The sequence below is a fragment of the Danio aesculapii genome, chromosome 18 (genome assembly GCF_903798145.1).
Source record: "Danio aesculapii chromosome 18, fDanAes4.1, whole genome shotgun sequence".
NCBI classification, from domain to species: Eukaryota; Metazoa; Chordata; class Actinopteri; order Cypriniformes; family Danionidae; genus Danio; species Danio aesculapii.
Window position 1 is genome coordinate 15360912 of NC_079452.1, and position 20023 is coordinate 15380934.

The 20023-nt window shown below is 37.8% G+C and overlaps 1 protein-coding gene across 6 annotated transcripts in view; it reads right to left on the reverse strand.

Moving 5' to 3' along the window:
- Positions 1-20023, reverse strand: part of bcl9l (bcl9 like) — a 104602-nt gene that overhangs the window by 2206 nt on the left and 82373 nt on the right. For 3 of the 6 annotated variants that reach the window (XM_056477840.1, XM_056477841.1, XM_056477842.1), the window contains 4 exons: positions 10394-10519; positions 3191-3365; positions 2814-2898; positions 89-2501 (listed from right to left, as the gene is read on the reverse strand). In XM_056477840.1, coding sequence (XP_056333815.1) covers positions 89-2501; positions 2814-2898; positions 3191-3365; positions 10394-10519 — 2799 coding nt within the window. The remainder of the gene's footprint in view (positions 1-88; positions 2502-2813; positions 2899-3190; positions 3366-10393; positions 10520-20023) is intronic. The other 3 variants (XM_056477845.1, XM_056477844.1, XM_056477843.1) reach the window with 3 other exon arrangements.

Consider the following 20023-nt stretch of genomic DNA (forward strand, 5'->3'; position numbering starts at 1 on the left):
GTGACATGTAAATATGTAAAAGAATAATTATACACAACATTTTAAAATTTATATATATTTTTTAAATACATTTCAGTAAACCTTTTACCTGTATCAGTGGAGCTGCTGCCTCCGTTGCCTGTGACCTTGACACTAGGAGGCCCACCAGGGCTTGGCATAGCAGTCTTGGGTGAGGCAGTCCAGCCAGGTGAAGCGACAGGCATGGATGGAGATTTAAGATGTCCCGGGGAGCCAGATGGTGAGCGAAGACCAAGCGAAGGTCCCATTACCTGGGGGGACTTGATTGAGGTTGAAGAGGGTGTTCCAGCCCCAGAGGCTGCTGGTAGGGGAGGGTGAGTTGGACCACTCTGTGGTAACTGGCTGGGTGATTTCAGTCCTGCTGCAGAGGGTGAGGGCATGAGAGGCGATGGCTCCTGACTAAGAGAGGGGGATTTGAGCTGGTGAGATGGTGGAATAGCTGGAGAACCCATTGGATTAACACTAATAGGCAGGTCAGGAGGGTGTCGAGCCCCAAGGTCTGTAACCCTTGATCCAGTGTTCATGGGAATGTGACTAAGTCTCGAGGTGCTGCTCAGATGGTGAGGACCTGGCTGGTCTGGTCCATACATATCAGGGCCTGGCTGCTGTAAAAATGAGCCATCAACTTGACCGCCAGAAAAGGAGCTCTGGTTTGGGAACTGAAGAGGTCCCTCTGGGCCAGGGATCATTGCTTTGTTAGCACCACCCCGGCCATTTTGTGAAGCCCTAATGCGGGAGATGTCTTCAGCATTTAACATCTCCCCAAGAACACCAGGACCTCCCCTCAACTTCTGAGCCAACAACTGTTGCTGTGGATTCATATTCATTCCCATATTCATATTGAGGTTACCCCCTAAAGGAGAATCAACAATGTCTCTCATTGTGGGGCCCCCGTCACCACCCACTCCACCAATAGGAGAACCCATTATAGTCCGAGAAACAGGAAAGTCCATTGGATCACCACGAGAGGTCGGGCCTCCAGTCATGCCAGGATTAGGGAAGCCCGGTCCCCCAGGGTTATCCATCATTCTGGGGCCTCCAAGCCCTGCTTGCTGTTGCTGTCTAGACATTTGCTGCAAGTCTAGTCGATGAAGTCTGCGGTACATTTCTTCCCGCGTCATAGGGCGATCTAAATCACCCTGGAAGTGCTGGGGAGGCCCCCCAGGTCCCCCTGGAGGATAGCACCCGTGAAATGGACCTCCACCACCCATGTTTGGAGGAATTTCCTCTAACCAGCCCATGCCTGGTCTTGGAGGTCTTTGAGGCCCCAACCCTTCTACACCTAGAACACCTCCTGGGCTTTCTGGATAACCCCCACCCCCTGAAGGACCTCTCATCTGTCCAAGAAACCTTGGCCCGCGAGGACCCTCCTGATTCATGTCCATCATTCGTGCATTCCCTCCCATTCCTCCCCCTACCATTGGACCAGGCCCCCACTGCTGATCACCAGGTTTACTATGGTATGGTGGTGGGGGACCCCTCATCAGCATTGGAGGTCCCCCAGGCATGCCCATCTCTGGCATCATGCGGAAATGCTGGGGATGCTGGTGGGGGTTCATCTCATGTTGTCGCCTTTTCTCCTGATAGTATTCTTCTTGTAGCTTCCTCCATGCTAGCTGCTCTGGTGTTACACCTTCAGGTCCAAGAAGGGGCACCATGTCTAATCCTGAGGGTGAGGAGAGGTGGTGGGAATGTGGTGGCATACCATGGTGTGGGCCCATCAGAGAGTCATCCAGTCCAGGCCCACCAAGATTCTGTGTCTGTGAAATAATGGACTGTAATGGCTCTTCATACTTTTTCATTCCACCAACAGGGGGCATACCAGGCATACCAGTATTGTTGATATGGCAATTACCAGGAAGGCCCCCACCAATTTCACCATCTTCCAACCCCCTACCTTCATCATTACTATTATTGTTATTAACATTAGTGCCATTAGGATTGCCATTAGGACCTCTTGGATCCTCTTGGGCAACACCAGCTCCACTACGAAGAAGTAGCCTCTCAATGTCTCGAAGAGTCTGCAGAGAGCGTTCACGATGTTCCAGTTGCTCCTTAGAGAGCCCATCTGTGTTTCCCGGTCCTCCACGTTGGCTTAGTTCACTCTGACGAAGTGCAGATAATGTGGAGGGACTTGTGGAAGGAGACACACCAGCACCATGGTGGGGAATTGTACCTGGCCTATCTACTCCTTCTGTTCCAGAAACCCCTACAGACTGTGGGCCTGAATTTCCTGGGCCCAGTGTATGAACTGCAGCGCGGCTGTTGCTGCTGGATGTTCCTCCTCCTCTGTGGGTTTGAGCTGGTTCACTGTCTGGATGGCCAGTGGAAGAAGGAGTACTGGTACCAGGAAGGTGTCCAACTCCACCAACAGAAGCTGGCCTGGGAGTACCACTTTGAGATTTAGGTGTGCCAATAGGAGGACTGTGACTAGAGCTGATGTGCTCTGCTAGATTGGAGAGTTTTCCAACACCAGTAGACTGCTAAACAGAAACAAAAAAGAAGATAAAAGAGAGAGAAAGATGTGTACTCTTAGTTCAATACATCAGAAAAGACTTCAACTTTCTCATCAACACAGAAACAGGAACAAAGATGAGCATTGTGATTTAAATAGCCATTTAAACAAATGCACTGCCTCACGCCATGCAGCACCTGCAAGTGTGGATGCTTTGTTATATAACCGCGTCTGTGCTGCAGACATAAACAAATCCCTCCAGCCTAAACATTTTATAATAAAGTATCACAAATATATGCAGGCATTTATGTACACTATGTACTCCTGTATAAAGATATACCTGGTCGAGCTTGGTACGAGGGACATTCTGCTGGTGATACAAGAGGATGGAGTCTGTGTGGCCATGCATCACTGCCTCTGCAGCACTGCAGAAAATAAAAATAGATTGTTGAATCAAATTTCCAAAATGAATATTAAAAAGAAAATATTAGTTTTCACTTTGATGATAATGGCGGGTAAAAGCACACTGCTAAAAGTGTGTGGTGGAAAATTGGCAGCTTAGTTAATGCAGCATATTAGTCAACTCCTTTGTTGTGGTTTTCACAAACATTTCCGGCTTAGACATGGCAATATATGGTAAATATCCTATCTGTTCATTTAAAAACAGGATATTAAGCTGCAAATCCTATTTGAACAAAATAGAGAAACCATACTGACCTATTAGCTAGGCTGGTGGTGAAGACATACACTACTTGCTGAGGGGGCCGAGAATGCAAATCTGTGCGAATGCCAGGTCCGTGGCCAGAACCTAATCCTGGACCTCCCGGATCACTTACGTGGCCTGTGGTGGATGAACCAGAGTGGCCCTGACTAGGACACATCACATGCTCACCTGCAAAATAAGGAGAATGATACAAAGTTAATAAGTAAAAGAACTTTTAAGTTTTACATAAGTCACCTGAAGCTATTTATCAGTGTTTTAGTATTTTATCAGTGTTCAAGTTAACATTAAAAACCCTTTTTATTCATAACTGACAGTTATACAGCAAACAAGCAATAATTTAAAAAAGAGAGTAATATCAAATAATATATTTAAATAAATAAATCATTTATTATTAATAATTGTATAGATAATAATAATTAATAGATGCACTGTACAACCCAAGAGTCAACTTTATCAAATGAAATGAGTGTAGTTAACTCTAAATTTACTGAAAGTTAATTCTACTCATTTGAAAAGAGTTTTGAATTCAATGTTGAAAATAATGAGTTAATTAAATACCTCATTACTTCAACTTAAATGGAGTAAGTTCACAGTACTCATTTGGATTCGTTTTTTTAACTTAAATGGTTTGTTGCAATCGGTTTCCTCAAACGGTTTGAGTTGACCAAACTTATTAAGTTTTACAATACTCGGTTGGTTTGAGTTTTCTTTATTTATTGGGTTTTACTGTGCTCAATTAGATATAGTTAATTAAAATAATGAGTTAATTAAATACCTCATTCCTTCAACTTAAATGAAGTTCATAGTACTCATTTGGATTAGTTTTTGAACTTAAATGGTTTGTTGCAATTAGTTTCCTCAAATGGTTTGAGTTACCTTAACTTTTGGGATTTTACAGTGTAATAAATCAATATCCAAACCTGTAACACGATTTTCTTAAGTGAGAAATTTGGATGCTTGAAGCTATAGTTTTATAGCTAAAATAGGATGGCTTTGGCTGGTAAAATAAAATGATGAATTAACAATTGTTACACAATATGCCAACCTGAAGAATCACTTGTTTATTATATAAGACTTTTAAATCCATTATCCATTTTTTATCCATTCAGCAGGTATTAATAAATAAATCTGTAGTTTCACTAATACATTCAAACTTTACAATGATAACATGATCAGGTTCAAGAACGTAATGATACTGAATGGTAAAATGTAGTACTACAGTACTGAGTAATTACCATATATACACTGTAAAACCCACAAATTTAAGGTAACTCAAACCATTTGAGGAAACCAATTGCAACAAACCATTTAAGTTCAAAAACTAATCCTAATGAGTACTGTGAACTTAATCCATTTGAGAAAACGAAGCAATCTGAGCACAGTAAAACCCAATAAATGAGAACTCAAACCAACTGAGTCCTGTAATACTCAGTACATTAAGACTCAAACCGTTTGAGGAAACAGATTGCTACAAACCATTTGAGTTACAAAAACTAATCTAAATGAGTACTGTGAACTTAAGTTGAAGTAATGAGGTATTTAATTAACTCATTACCTTCAACATTGAGTTCAAAACTCTTTTCAAATGAGTAGAATTATCTTTTAGTCAATTTTGAGTTAACTACACTCATTTCATTTGATAAAGTTGACTGTTGGCGTATAAAATAAATTTCCTCATTCTTAGCGTTAATAATAAATTTGAAACGAACAATTGTTTTAAGAATAAAAATGTAAATCCAAAAACCTACATGTCCATTTCTAAACAAAAAAAGGGGGAAAATCTTCTGTAAAACCACAAGGAGGAGCTAAATCCCACAGAAAACTTCCCAGAGCGTCAGTTCCATTATGAATATCTGATAGACGTCATCAATTTATGTGGGCAGATATAAAACGCTCAAGATAAACCAACAACCAGGCGCCTCATGTGAATTTTACACAAAATTAATGCATATGAGCAGTCACAGCACTAAATATAATACCTAGATTTACCCTAAAGTCTAAAATTCGGATTTACAGGAAATTTTCCTTAAAGGGCAATCCAAAGCCTGCAGAGGGTGTCGTGTTGCCCTTGTAGAGATAGGTTCACTACACACCTTCAGTCAGGTCTATGCACAGTTAAAAAAAGCAGAGCTTGTTACAAAAGGGAACAATAGATCTGAAAGCTCAACAATTGTGCTGCTTACACAATTAATGAGCAGTTCACAGTGAAATGCGAACATTACATTATTAAAGTTATACTTTTTTAAGCTAATACATGTCTGAGAAATAAATAATAAAGCATTTTTAATAATACTTTGATATGACTGTTTATGTCTACACTGTAAAAAATGCTGGCTTCCACACAATTCCTTCATGTTGATCCAACACAGATTAAGCTAACTCAATTGTTTTTACAAATTTAATTAGACTGAATATAAAACACTTAAGTTGTCCCCCCAAAAATCTTAACAATTGTGTTGTTCCAACTCATTTTAATTAAGCAGTTTAATCAAGAAAAAGTAATTGTTTGAGTAGTATTATGAATATGCAAACTGCATCAAGCATACAGTTTAAAGGCATATTTTACCATAACTTAAAATGTTATTTACTTAATTTATTTATTATTGATTACTTGCTCCAAACATCCATCAGATGACATGTTAGCATGTTTTTAGACATGAGGGTTTGTAATTATAGTAATAGGAGAGAAAAGAAAGTAGGGATGCATGATATGAATATCAATAATAACTGACAATTAAGTCCTCCTCAAGACTGATTCCAATATAGATACAGTGTACAAGTTTTTTTTGTCTTTGATTATACACCCACCGGCCACTTTATTAGGTACACCTGTCCAACTGCTCGTTAACGCAAATTTCAAATCAGCCAATTACATGGCATCAACTCAATACATTTAGGCATGTAGACATGGTCAAGTCAATCTGGTGCAGTTCAAACCGAGCATCAGAATGAGGAAGAAAGGTGATTTAAGGGACTTTGACCGTGGCATGGTTGTTGGTGCCAGACGGGCTGGTCTGAGTATTTCAGAAACTGCTGATCTACTTGGAGTTTCACACACAACCATCTCTAAGGTTTACAGAGAATGGTCCAATTGTGGGTGGAAATGCCTTGTTGATGCCAGAGGTCAGAGGAGAATGGCCAGACTGGTTCCAGCTGATAGAAAGGCAACAGTAACTCAAATAACTAGTTGTTACAACTGAGGTCTGTAGAAGCACAACACGTCAAACCTTGAGGTGGATGGGCTACAGCAGCAGAAGACACAACGGGTGCCACTTCTGTCAGCGAAGAACAGGAAACTGAAGCTACAATTCACACAGGCTCACCAATTTGGCGTCAGAATTTGGCGTCAACAAAATGAAAGCATGGATCCATCCTGACTTGTATTAATGGTTCAGGCTGGTGGTGGTGGTGGTGCAATGGTGTGGCCCACTTTTCTTGGCACACATTAGACCCATTAGTACCAATTGAACATCTTGTCAATGCCACAGCACGCAGAGTATTGTTACTGGCCATGTCCATCCCTTTATGACCACAGTGTACCCATCTTCTGATGGCTACTTCCAGCAGGATAACACACCATGACATAAAGCCTGAATCATCTCAGACTGGTTTCTTGAACATGACAATGAGTTCACTGTACTAAAATGGCCTCAACAGTCACCGGATCTCAATCCAATAGAGCACCTTTGGGATGTGGTGGAATGGGAGATTCACATCATGGATGTGCAGCCAACAAATCTGCAGCAACTGTGTGATGCTATCATGTCAATGAGGACCAAAATCTCAGAGGAATATTTCCAGTACCTTGTTGAATCTATGCCACGTAGGATTAAGGCAATTCTGAAGGTAAAAGTGGGTCCAACCCGCTACTAGTAAGGGGTATCTAATAAAGTGGCCGGTAAGTATAAATACGTTGAGAGTTGGCTTATTTTGTTTGGGTTTTTTTTTTTTTTTTGCAGTAAAAACAATAAATGCTTCTTTCTCAACTATTCTCTAGTTCAAAATAGCAAGTAGTATAAGGTGCAAACAAACACACACAGGATTTGTGGTCACCAACTGTCAGATGCAGCACCACCTCGCAGACACAAACACAGAGAATACAAGGCTTTGATGAAGTGGCCTGTGTGGTTTGTAGAGGAAGGAGAATGACACCTGATGGATAGCCAACATTTTAACGGTGTGCAATTATTCTTTCTTTTCCTGTGTGAGATTTATTATCAATGCATTTAGCCGTTTAATTACATCAATATCAAACAATACTTGTACAGCATTTAACAATCATAGTTCAACATTTATAATGCAGTATTAACATCCACATTCATGCTTGTTAACATGAGTTAATGCACTGTGAGTTAACATGAACTAACAATGAACACCTTATTTTTATTAACCAACGTTAACTTCAGGGATCTTAAAAAGTCAAATTTAAGACCTTTTTAAGACCATTATGAATGAAATTTCAGACTTACACAAGGCTAAACGTGAAGGTATTTATCTGATGGCCCAGTGAAAACATTTTAATAACCATTAAAAACTAATGTTTTTGTAAAGAAGTATTATCAATAAATAATCTTTTGTTAAAATGTTTATTGAGATGGAATGTAAGTGATTGGATGGGTGTTGGCCTGATTATGTAGCTTTATATGAACAGAGAAAAATTAGGACCTGATTAGAATGATTTAAAGAGCCCCTATTATGGGTTTATGAAAATGACCTCCATTCAGTGTGTAACACAGCTCTAAGAGAAGTGAAATATCCAGCTAAGGCTTAAATCTAAGTGCAGCGTTTTTAAAACTATTTATTCATCTATAAAAGAGTCAACTCATAGCGCTTCAAATGAATCGTGTCGATAACGAGTCTTTAGCCAGGCTGGTGTGATGTCGATACGAAACTCAAGCCCCGCCTATTTGTTGCACACGCAGACCCAGGAAAATTGAAAACCCCAGCCCCGCCCACAAACACAGTGAAAAGAAAAAGAGGAAGACAAACACTTTAGCAGATCCCGTTTGAATCATGTCGTAAAGATGCTGTGCTCTGAAGTGTGAGGGAAAGTTTGTGTTATTTTCCAGACCCAAAGATGAGGCTGTGAAGAGTCAGTGGTCGAAGTTTATTTTTGCAAAAATACCTCAGCATTATAGCCCCAGCCCTGTGCTGTGTTCATGCCATTTTTCTGACGAGTGCTTCAGCAATCTACGCACTTACAACCTGGCATTCGTCTGCCGTTATTTAAAGGAAGGATCAGAAAAGACTATGGATGTATGGGACTTTGTCAGACCTTGACAGGAACTTCACAGTACACAGTTCATGGATCAGACTGTTGTCGGAGACCCCTAAAACAAAAATATGACCTTTTGCATAATGCATAATAGGGGCTCTTTAGGTAAAATAAAATTCAGTCTACAATTACTTTTTATGTTTAAAATATGCCATTTTGTGTGTTTTTTTTTCACCAAATTAGTGACATCATTTATAAAACTGGCAATCAATGAGTTAAAATCTAGCAACTTTCAAAGCAATTTAGTCGTTTTGATTAGGAATGAGATTGATAATAAGATTTATGCAAAAAAAAAAAATGTATATATTTATTTGATGCATTTTTCAGCAGTTTAATTCAGTGGATGTTTTTATCCTGGACATAACAAAAGGGTAGTAAATTTGCCCAGAGTGTATTGTTGAGTTTTTCACCAAAAAATATTCTTTTTGGCTTCGTTTTGGCTTAATGAAAACTCAAAATCACCATGAAAACATCCCCAACAGTACATAAGGATTAATAATATTGAGTTATTCATATGATGAAGACTTTGCAGTGTTATTTTACATTTTATTTTTCAATTTCTGTGCCTGAACAAAGTTAGACTCTCCCCAGAAAACCATCAAGCACTGTTTGTTTCACTTTAATATTTGCTCCATTGTGTTTATGACTGTGTTTTATGATATGTATATAATAAATGACATAAAACGATATGTGAGCAATTCCAGCGTTATGGATGTGACATTTGCAGTAAAATCTCAAAACATAAATTGACAGAGGAAGTATATGTTAACATTATATTGAAACATCTCTTTATATTTTTCAAAACAACTAACCACAGAGTTATGGGAGCAGAAAAATATCAATCTGACAACATTTTTTATATAAACGCATTATGGGTGTGATGAAAAAAGTCTGCAAGTTTACAGTATACAACATGCTTTGTAGAAATTCTGTGAATTGAACTGCACAACCCAAAAGAAGTGATGCTAATTAAAAGGATAAGAGTTGGATCACTATAGAACAAACATGACTGATTTTATGCATTTATGAAGAAAAAGCTCCGTTATGGATGTGACGGATGTGAAATTGCCACTTGTGTGATTTTGGTAACTTGAATATAATTGTTTAAAACCACTGATAGAGAGATTTTTGAGTATTTTTAAAGCACTGTAAAATACAAGCCTACACAAAAAATGCAGAAAAAGTTTTGCTAATTTGCCGAAAACTAAATTTTTTTCATGGCAATGTTTATATTTGCATGGAATTGCTCATTTATATTTTAGCCCCCTATAAAAACCATCCCAATCAAGCTAAATTAATGACTTTTCAAATAGAGCTATTTACTGTACGTATCTGGTGAAATTATACATCATACATATACATATAATTATACATTATACATATATACATATACATCGCAGAGCAAAAAAATAACGCAATGTCAAATTTATCCAATATCGTGCAGCCCTACTAACTCTCTCATTGGTTGAATTTTCTGTACACTATCATAAGTTATGTATTTTTCCCTCACAATAACAAAAATAAATTAGCTGAACTAATATTTTACCCTTTATTAACAACCTCAGAGCTCAGCAAATCTACAAGATCACAAGTTCAAACTCAAGTTTCCCTATGAAGAGAGTATACAAGTGTGCACTTGCTACTTCTCCAAACCTGACTACTGTACTCTATTCCGTTTAGAATTCATATTTTTTTCTGAAATATATGTGAGGCGAATTACATTTAGCAACTTTTTTTCCTTACTGAATCAACAGCACTGCGTGTTTTTACGACAACGACGTCAACCAGACGTTTGTGTAAACAGTCTACAGGAAGAAACATTCATTAGGGTTTATAAAACCGTGTTTATGTACAGAGAGTCAGTTCCAGACTGGAAGGGGCTACTGTATGTGTGTGTGTGTGTGTGTGTGTGTGGACTCACGGTGTGTGGCAGAAAGGGGTTTCTCATCCTCTTCTTCAGTTTCGGCTCCTGAACACCATTCATCACCGCTGTACGGCTGCTTTCTCTCCAGCACACACCGGCGTTTGCTGCGCATCACACCCTCTACTGGACACCAGCAAGAAAAACACACACAGACAAGAACATAACCATCAACTTCAGGTCAACTATCACATCAGCTCCACAAGGGCATTGCAGGATAATCTTTTTCAGATTGATCAAGTCTAATAACTATTTATTTAATCATTCATTTATTCATTTATCTATTCATTCATTATTTTCCATCCATCTATTTATTCATTCATTCATTCATTCAATCATTTAGAATTTTCTATTTATTTATTTATTCATCCATTCATCTATTTATTTATCTACTTATTAATTAATTAATTTATTTATTTATTCATTCATTCTTTCACTTAATATTTTCCATTTATTTATTTATTTATTCATCCATTTATTTATCTACTTATTTATTAATTAATTAATTCATTAATTTATTCATTCATTCTTTCACTTAATATTTTCCATTTATTTATTTATACATTCATCCATTCATCTATTTATTTATTTACTTATTAATTAATTAATTAATTAAGTTATTCATCCATTCTTTCACCCAATATTTTCCATTTATTTATTTATTTATCTATTATTAATTAATTAATTATTTAATTCATTCATTCATTCGTTCATTCATTTAGTATTTTTCATCTATTTATTTATTTATTTATTTATTAATGGATCTACTTAATTATTTATTCATTTATTTATTCATTTATCTATTTATTCATTCATTCATTATTAATTTTTTTTTTTAGGGGTTTTTAACCTTTAATGGATAGAATAGTGCAGAGAATTGACAGGAAATAGTTGGGAGCAGAGAGAGGGGAAGGGTCGGCAAAGCACCTCGAGCTGGGAATCGAACTCTGGTCGCCGTGAGCACCATGGTGCTATATGTCAGCGCACTTAACCACTAGGCTATTGGCGCTGACCATTTATTTATTTATATATATATATTTATTTCATTTATATATTTTATTCCTTTATTCATTCATTCATTCATTTTCTTTTCGGCTTAGTCCCCTTATTAATCCGGGGTCGCCACAGTGGAATGAAAATGTTCAGCCCATGTTTTACGCAGCGGATGCCCTTCCGGCCACAACCCATCTCTGGGAAACATCCATACACACTCACTCACACTCATACACTACAGACAATTTAGCCTACCCAATTCACCTGTCTTTGGACTGTGGGGGGAAACCAGAGCACTCGGAAGAAACCCACGCGAACGCAGGGAGAACATGCAAACTCCACACAGAAACGCCAACTGACCCAGCCAAGGCTCAAACCAGTGACCTTCTTGCTGTGAGGCGACAGCACTACCTACTGCGCCACTGCGTCGCCCCATTCATTCATTATTTATTTATTTATTCATCCATTCATTATTTTCTATATATTTAGTATTCAGTGTTTACCTCTTAACCCCACATAGTATAAAGATATCTACTGTACCCACTAAATATCATACAGATACCTACTGTCTCATATTTGATACACAGTACTCTAAATGATCAAAATATGTGATCAGTGACAGACAGTACGCTTTTTGCCATGTTGGGGATGTGTCCATCCACTCTGGGGTGAATTTGAGTCTTAATTTGGCTTAACTTTTTTGTGTTTCAGCTAGCAGAATGATTTTGGGTGACAAATTGACATATTTTGGAAAAATGCTTTGGGAAATACAAAGCATAAATGTATACACAGTCTTTGTTTTTGCTTACTACATGTAGTTCTGAGAGATGAGGTACATATTTTGATTTTCTCAGACACATCGAGGTAAGTGCGCAAAGGTCACACTCACACACTTTAATTTGCTGTTATACGCCATATAACTTCATAAAAAAATCAAGAAACTAAGCTTTTTTTTGCTCATCTAAAAGGTTAATGGTGCGATCTGATGATCAACTGTAAAAATGACATATTTACACTTTCCCAACAGGGAAAACCACCAACAATCAAAAATGCATGATTATATGATGTAATGGCTTTTAAATCAAAAAAATTTTGTTATAATGGAAGCCAATGGGGCAAAAACAGCAAGCAACAGTATTAGGGAGAAAAAAAAATTGAAAATCTTATGCTGCACAAAAACTAACAATGCATCAAAGGCAGTGTTGCTACTAATCTTTCACATGTCCAAGACTGTGATACAAAGTAAAAGAAAATCCAGTCCACAATTCCTTTCTATATTGAAAATAAGTCATTTTGTGTGTTTTTTTCACCAAATCAGTGACATCATTTGTAAACTTGCCAATTAAAGAGTTAAAAATCCTGTAATTATTTAAACATTTAGTAGTTTTGATCAGGACTGTGGTTGATTAACAGATTTATGCAAAAAAAAAATGTATCTGACGTATTTTTACAGCAGTTTAATTTAGTGGATGTTTTCATCCCGAACATAACATAAGGGTAGTAAATTTGAACAGTGCACAAGAGTTAAGCAAATACCACAAGCTGTCTCATAAAGCACATTTAAAACTGCCGTCGTCTCACACACTCCAGAAATGTTTTGGAATTTCAATGGTGTGATCAGACACAAGGCCTCCAAAGCCTTGAAACCTGCCCCAACCTTGAACGGCAGACACAGTGAGGGCGAGCGAGTGAAAACGAGAGGTTGTGGTGGCGGCCGGAGATAAAGAGGTGACCTTTTCTGCATCCTCTTTTGTTCCCAGCAGACATGAGTTTACGTAAATGAGTGAGTCAGCTCTCAGTCTCTGTGTCTCTGCTTTCTCTTTAATCATCGGCCTCTCCAGGTGTGCCCATCGAGAGCATGGGGGCGACTCGCGTGGCATTTCATTTCAATTCTTTCTGTTTGCTTTTCTACAGGGTGAACAATATTTACAGAGAAAGAGATAGAGAGAAAGACTGAGGAAAGCTTCCCGGAAATGAGCTGGATAGGGATGGAAGGGTTATTGTCCTTTTGATTTCTGATCCTATTCACTGTGTGCACTGCTTTTATTGGCTACTTATAAGCGAACTAACTAGAATTAGCAGTTCCTTAACACTTTTACCACTGAATTCTATTAATTGACAGCTTTCTATCATTACTGTTTTGATCTTAAATATTAAACTAAAAAAGTTTAGGTGATCGTGTAGTAGTTTAGATTGCAACTATGTACTTTATTTATAAGGAGAGTGTCTATTTTAAAATATGTTTGCATAATTTCGAAGATTCGGCAACCATCAGGCTGTCATATTGAGCAGAGCAAATCAATTGACGGTTGACGTTTCACCACAAGATGGCGACAAAGACAGCATAATAAATCCTTAGAGGGAGATTTTCTCCAACTCCACTGAACAAATCATTATAGAGCCGGTAAGTGACATTCTAGGACGATCTCTCTTTTGTATGTTGTAGTGCTGTATGCCATAGTAATCTGGTGATGTTTGCTTTGATTTGGGTTTTTTCAGGGTTAATTATTGTGATATCCCAATTGCAACAGAAAAATAGTGGAAAATCTCTGTAGACTGATGGCATTTCATGCTCTTCAGCCTTATAATCTTAAAATGTGAGCAAAACCACCTGTTTTGTCATCACTTCAGACATTACGCAAGAGAATCATTCAAATACTAGCTCTAAAGTAAATTAGTAATGGCTTCTGCTGTTCTGATGTCAGCTGCAGATGTGAATGAATGGTGGAAAAAAGTGGTTCCTCATACAAAAGGGTTTTTGAGACTCTCCATGTTTGATTTTCTTTATTATATACACGATTATGCCGTCAAACTGTTGTTTAAATGCAATATCACACTCGCAGTGCGATATTGGCTGTATATCGGCACTCCTGCATGGCCTGCGGCCTCAAGCCAATGCATGCCTCCAAGCAGAGATACTGCCATATCGCACTGCTACCTGTATGATATATATATATATATATATATATATATATATATATATATATATATATATATATATATATATATATATATTTCTGGCGAATATAAATTGCCAAACTAATATGATAATACTATACTATAATATACAACTATACTATAATATTTATTAGTGTACTCAATATTTAAACTGTAAAAATTAAATAAATTGTAAAAGTATAATCTTAGTTTTTATTTAATAATAATGCCTTACATTCATATTGTGCTTTTCTGGACACTCAAAGCTTTACACAATGTGGGGAATCTCCTCATCCACCAGCAGTGTGCAGCATCCACCTGGATGACGCAACGGCAGCCATACTGCGCCAGACCACACACCACACACCAGCTGATTGGTGGAGAGGAGATGGAGTGATGAAGCCAATTATGATATGGGGCTGGTTAGGAGGCCATGATAGACAGGCCAGTGGGCAAATTTGGCCAGGATGCCGGGGTTAAACTACTCTTTTTCGAAGGACATGGCCCTGCTTAGCTTCAGTGGGTGACCATGTGAGAGTTGCACAGAGCTAGCACTATCATTGGCTAAAAATCTAAATCGTATTTTTTAAAGTCTTTTTTTAAACACACGTTAAAATAATAATATAAATTAGCACTGCAATAAGTAGGGAATATTTAGTCACCTAGTACATTTATTTTATAATAATTAAACAGATGGGAGTAAAATTCTCCACTTGTACTATAAACATATAGTTAAGCATTTTGTTCTGTTTTGATTTGACTGCTGAATGATGTACAATAACTGAATGAATAACTGAAATCCCTCAGCATAGTGATATGGAGCAAGAATTTATTTAAGACCTGCCCGGAGTTACTTTAGCCCTTCACTTATCTAAAAATGATTGCATGCTTTCTAAAAATTAATAATAGTTTTTAAAATATTTGAAAAAATAAGAAAAAAAAAAATAACATCAATGTAAAATCATATTTTCAAAACTATAATAACCCCACCATTCACACTATTATAAAGACAAACTGGTGTGAGCGTTTGTATACACACACACTGAAGAGCTTCAGTGTTATTACAGGAAGCCCAGATGACTCAGTTTCTCAAAATCACACCATTGCTCCGTTATTTCCCCTGATCTCTCTCTCTCTCACTCTCTCTAATACACGCATGACATACACAAAGCACCAGGCAAATGGAAATAAAATAAGAAATGGCACAATGAACCAAACAAAAAGAAATTACACACACACACACACATACACACTGTAAAAGAAAAACACGCCTCCGCAATCCAGGAAGAGCAGGCCTGTTATTGCCTTTATATTGGCCAGACGCTGTTCGGGTGAAGCTCACGAGACCTGTCAGGAACACACACTCCGATCGTATTTCATCTCCAAATCATAACACAGAAATAAGAAAGGATACTTTGCAGAGATGATGTGTTTTTCATGACAATTATGTGAAGATGCACCAATAGACTGGCCCGGAATTAAATATGCACAGCCTCACAATTATTTTATAGTACAAAGCTTTAAAGAGAGCGCTAACACTGGAATGGCTGATCACTCACAGAAAAAAAACAAACAAATAAAAAATAAATGTATTAAATGCTTTCAAAAACAGTAAGAAAATAGCAGCATATTTGTTAATTTCATGTGTAAAAAGCTCTATCTAAAGCTAGAGTAAAACAAAACAAAACAAAAAAATCCTTCAATAGTATGTTGACGTTCTTGATTCTGATTGGTTGGAAGGTGTGCAATAAGTTAGGGTACAGTATATCCAGGAGGTTGTTATCGCAGAATAAATCACCACAGGATTATCGGCAGGCCAACGCAAAACATAACACCACTGAATAAGACTGAAGGGCTTTGTTCTGCAAAACAACTATCCCTGATGTACTTTATCCAGCTTATTACATGGCTACTTGCCACAAAACATTAAAATTAGACACAAAACATTGTTCTGAGACATTATAGTTTATCAATTCTTATATTAAACACATAGCTTGACCTAAGCAGCTGACTGAAGATGATGAAGCATACAATAAACTGCACATTATTCAGTCACAAGATGGTGTTAAACAGTCAATAACGCAAAGCTGACAGAGACTAAATCATCTCAATAAAGCATATACTAACCTACTTAATTACTCATTCACAAGACGGCACTTTATTCTGTGAAAACAATCATCCTGGATGTACTTTATCCCATTTTTTGCATGACTACTCGCCACAAAACATTAATATTAGACACAAAACATTGTTTTGAGCCATCCCTGCAGGCACAGGATGTCAACATGACTCACATATTGACGTTGTACCTCAATATACCCCAACGTCGTGAGACTTTGTTTGGAAATGAAAATCGGGTTGACGTCAGAACCCAATGCCAGGCCAACCTCAATGTCCAACATCCAATCTAAAATCAACCTAAAATCAACCAAATATCACAGTTTAATCATGTTACACCTTGACATTGTGTGGACGTTACCACTATGACATCTATAAGACTTTGGATTCTGGTCACTTTCCAACACAACCTAAAAGCTACCAAATATCAACGTAATTTGACGTCGTTATTGGACGTCAAATTAATGTTGCCCTTAGATGCTGGCTAGACATTGAATTTTGGCTACCTGACGTCATGACTTAAATCTACCAGCTGAGTGAAGATGAAGCATTCAATAACCTGCACATTACTCAGTCACAAGATGGCGTCAAACAGTCAATAACGCAAAGCTGACAGAAACTTAACCACTTCAATAAAACATAAACTAACCTACTTATTACTCATTCACAAGATGGCATTTTATTCTGCGAAAACAATCATACTAGATGTACTCACTGATACTGGATGTATCCCACGTTTTACATGACTACTTGCCACAAAAAATAATAATTAGACACAAAACTTAACTGTTAATAAAACATAATAGTTTATCAACTATTTATTTAAATGCAAAGCTCACAAAAACGAAACAGCTGAATGAACCTAAATGGAATATACACTAATCTGTGCATTATTCAGTCACTAGATGGCGCCAAACAGTCAAAAATGTGAAACTGACTGAAACTAAAGGCTGGTTTATACATCTGCGTCAAGTGATCGGCGTTACCCACGGCGCATGCCTTGTGCGTAGTCGTGCATTTATACTTCTGCATGCTGTTTGTATTGCTTTGCATTACCACTTACGAAATGCTAGTTTCTTCGCTGGTGTTTTGTTTTTTCTAAACACTACCTTAATGCACAAGTAGCATTCTGAGGCGGAAACCGGCGGATGTGCAACAACTTTGATCATAAGGTAAACACAAAAAAAGTTTCCGTCTGGAGTTCCTTCATGGGACTCCACACTTGTAAACACTCGCTCCTATAGGCCCGCGGATCTCATCCCCGCCAGCACAATCAAGCGGACCAATCACAGAGCTTGTGCTAAACGTCGTTGTGACGTGTAGTTAAATTTTTTTGAGAGGTGCACGTCAGCCACGGTGAGGGGTATGTGATCCCACGAAGGCAATTGAAGTATAAATCAGCCTGAATGGAGCATATACTAACCTACGTACTATTCATACACAAGATGGCGCCAAACACTGAAAAACTGTCAACAACTGTGGTGTGACAGGGAAGCTGATCCATATGAATGTGGATGTAAGTATATGGATATGAACATATTTTCTGATGGTTAAAGTCATTCAAAGTTCCCGAATGAGCCTGTGTTATTCAGCAGTTGTTATCTCAGAAAAACACTTGGAATGTCTCGACTGACCAATCAGAATCAAGTATTTCAGACAGCTATGTAATAAAATTGTTTATACAACAGTTCTGTCTGGTTCTCAAATCTGATTGGCTGATAGCCGTGCAATATTCTTCAATAAGATCACTCGTTCAGCCTCTTCACCCGTCTGTATTACTCCACCCACCAAACAAACACGCCACCAATTCGCCCTCGTTTCTTGCCTAAATTTAAAATAAGAGGGAAAATTTCAGAAAGCTGTTTCAGAATTGGCTAACTTTAATCGCTTTCAAAAAAACAACAATAGTGCATTTCTACATTTAAGCACAAGTGGCACCCTTTCATGCTTATATGGTCTCAGACAGACGGACACAATGGTGAACAGCTCAGCACATGTTGACTCCTGCTTCTCACATGGCGGCATTTCATATACAATAGCTCTTTCAGAAAATACTTTTTAGTGGCATAAAACGAGTTAGCCTGGCATAATGCTGAACAACATCTTAGCGCTAGGGACATTGTGTTACTATGGCAACCAGAATTCGAAGCGCAGACTAGCATCCGATCAGAACAACGACTGCTGACATGCAGAGGTGAAGTCAGTGGTGGAGTGAAGAGGGCTTAAATCAGGATTTTGGGGAACGATTTACAAAAGCAGTTTTATAATACATCAAATACATTTTTAAGAAAAAAATATTATTTCACACGTACATTGGTGTAAGAATATATTATACTTTAAATACATTCACCGGCTACTTTATTAGGTACACCTTACTAGTATCGGGTTGCACCTTATTTTGCCTTCAGAATTGCCTTAATCCTCCGTGGCATAGATTCAACAAGGCACTGGAAATATTCATCAGAGATTTTGGTCCATATTGACATGATAGCATCACGCAGTCACTGCAGTTTTGTCGACTGCACATCTATGATGTGAACCTCCTGTTCCACCAAATCCCAAAGGTGCTCTATTGGATTGAGTTCCGGTGACTGTGGAGGCCATTTGAGTACAGTGAACTTATTGTTATGTTCAAGAAACCAGTCTGAGATGATTCAGGCTTTATGACATGGTGTGTTATCCTGCTGGAAGTAGGCATAAGAAGATGCATACACTGTGGTCATAAAAGGATGGACATGTTCAGCAACAATACTCAAGTAGGCTGTGGCATTGACACGATGCTCAATTAGTACTAATGGGCCCAAAGTGTGCCAAGAAAATATCCCCATCATCCTTACACCACCACTCTCTGTAAACCCTAGAGATGGTTGTGCGTTAAAATCCCAGTAGATCAGCAGTTTCTGAAATACTCAGACCAGCCTGTCTGGCACCAACAACTATGCCACTTTTAAAGTCACTTAAATCACCTTTCTTCCCCATTGCTTGGTTCGAACTGCAGTGGATCGTCTTGAACCATGTCTACATGCCTAAATGCACTGAGTTGCTGCCATGTGATTGGCTTTTAGTGAGCAGTTGGACAGCTAATAAACTGTACCTAATAAAGTGGCCGGTGAGTGTATATGCAACTTCAAACTGTTTTGACAGGATTTTCGAGTAGGTGCACACCAAATGTAATCCTTTGTTTACGACCAGATCAAATATAGTTGGGTAACACTTTACAATAAGGTTGTATTAGTTAATGCATGTACTAACATGAACAAACAAGGAAAATACATTATTGCAGTGTTTGTTAATGTTATTTAATGTTAATGGACTAACCCGAAGGAAAATGAAATAATAAATTAATAATATTATCAAGCATGAATTTGGATTTTAACAAGGCAATAGTACATTTTGAACTATGATTAATTAATATTGTACAAGCATTATTTAAACTTAGGTCATGTTTTTAAATACATTAACTAATGAAACCTTATTGTAAAGTGTGACCCATAGTGTGAACCAACGCAAACACATTAAGAAAAAGTACACAAGATTCATGTCTGTCTCACTGTTTGAGTGCACCACAGATACAGTTAACTG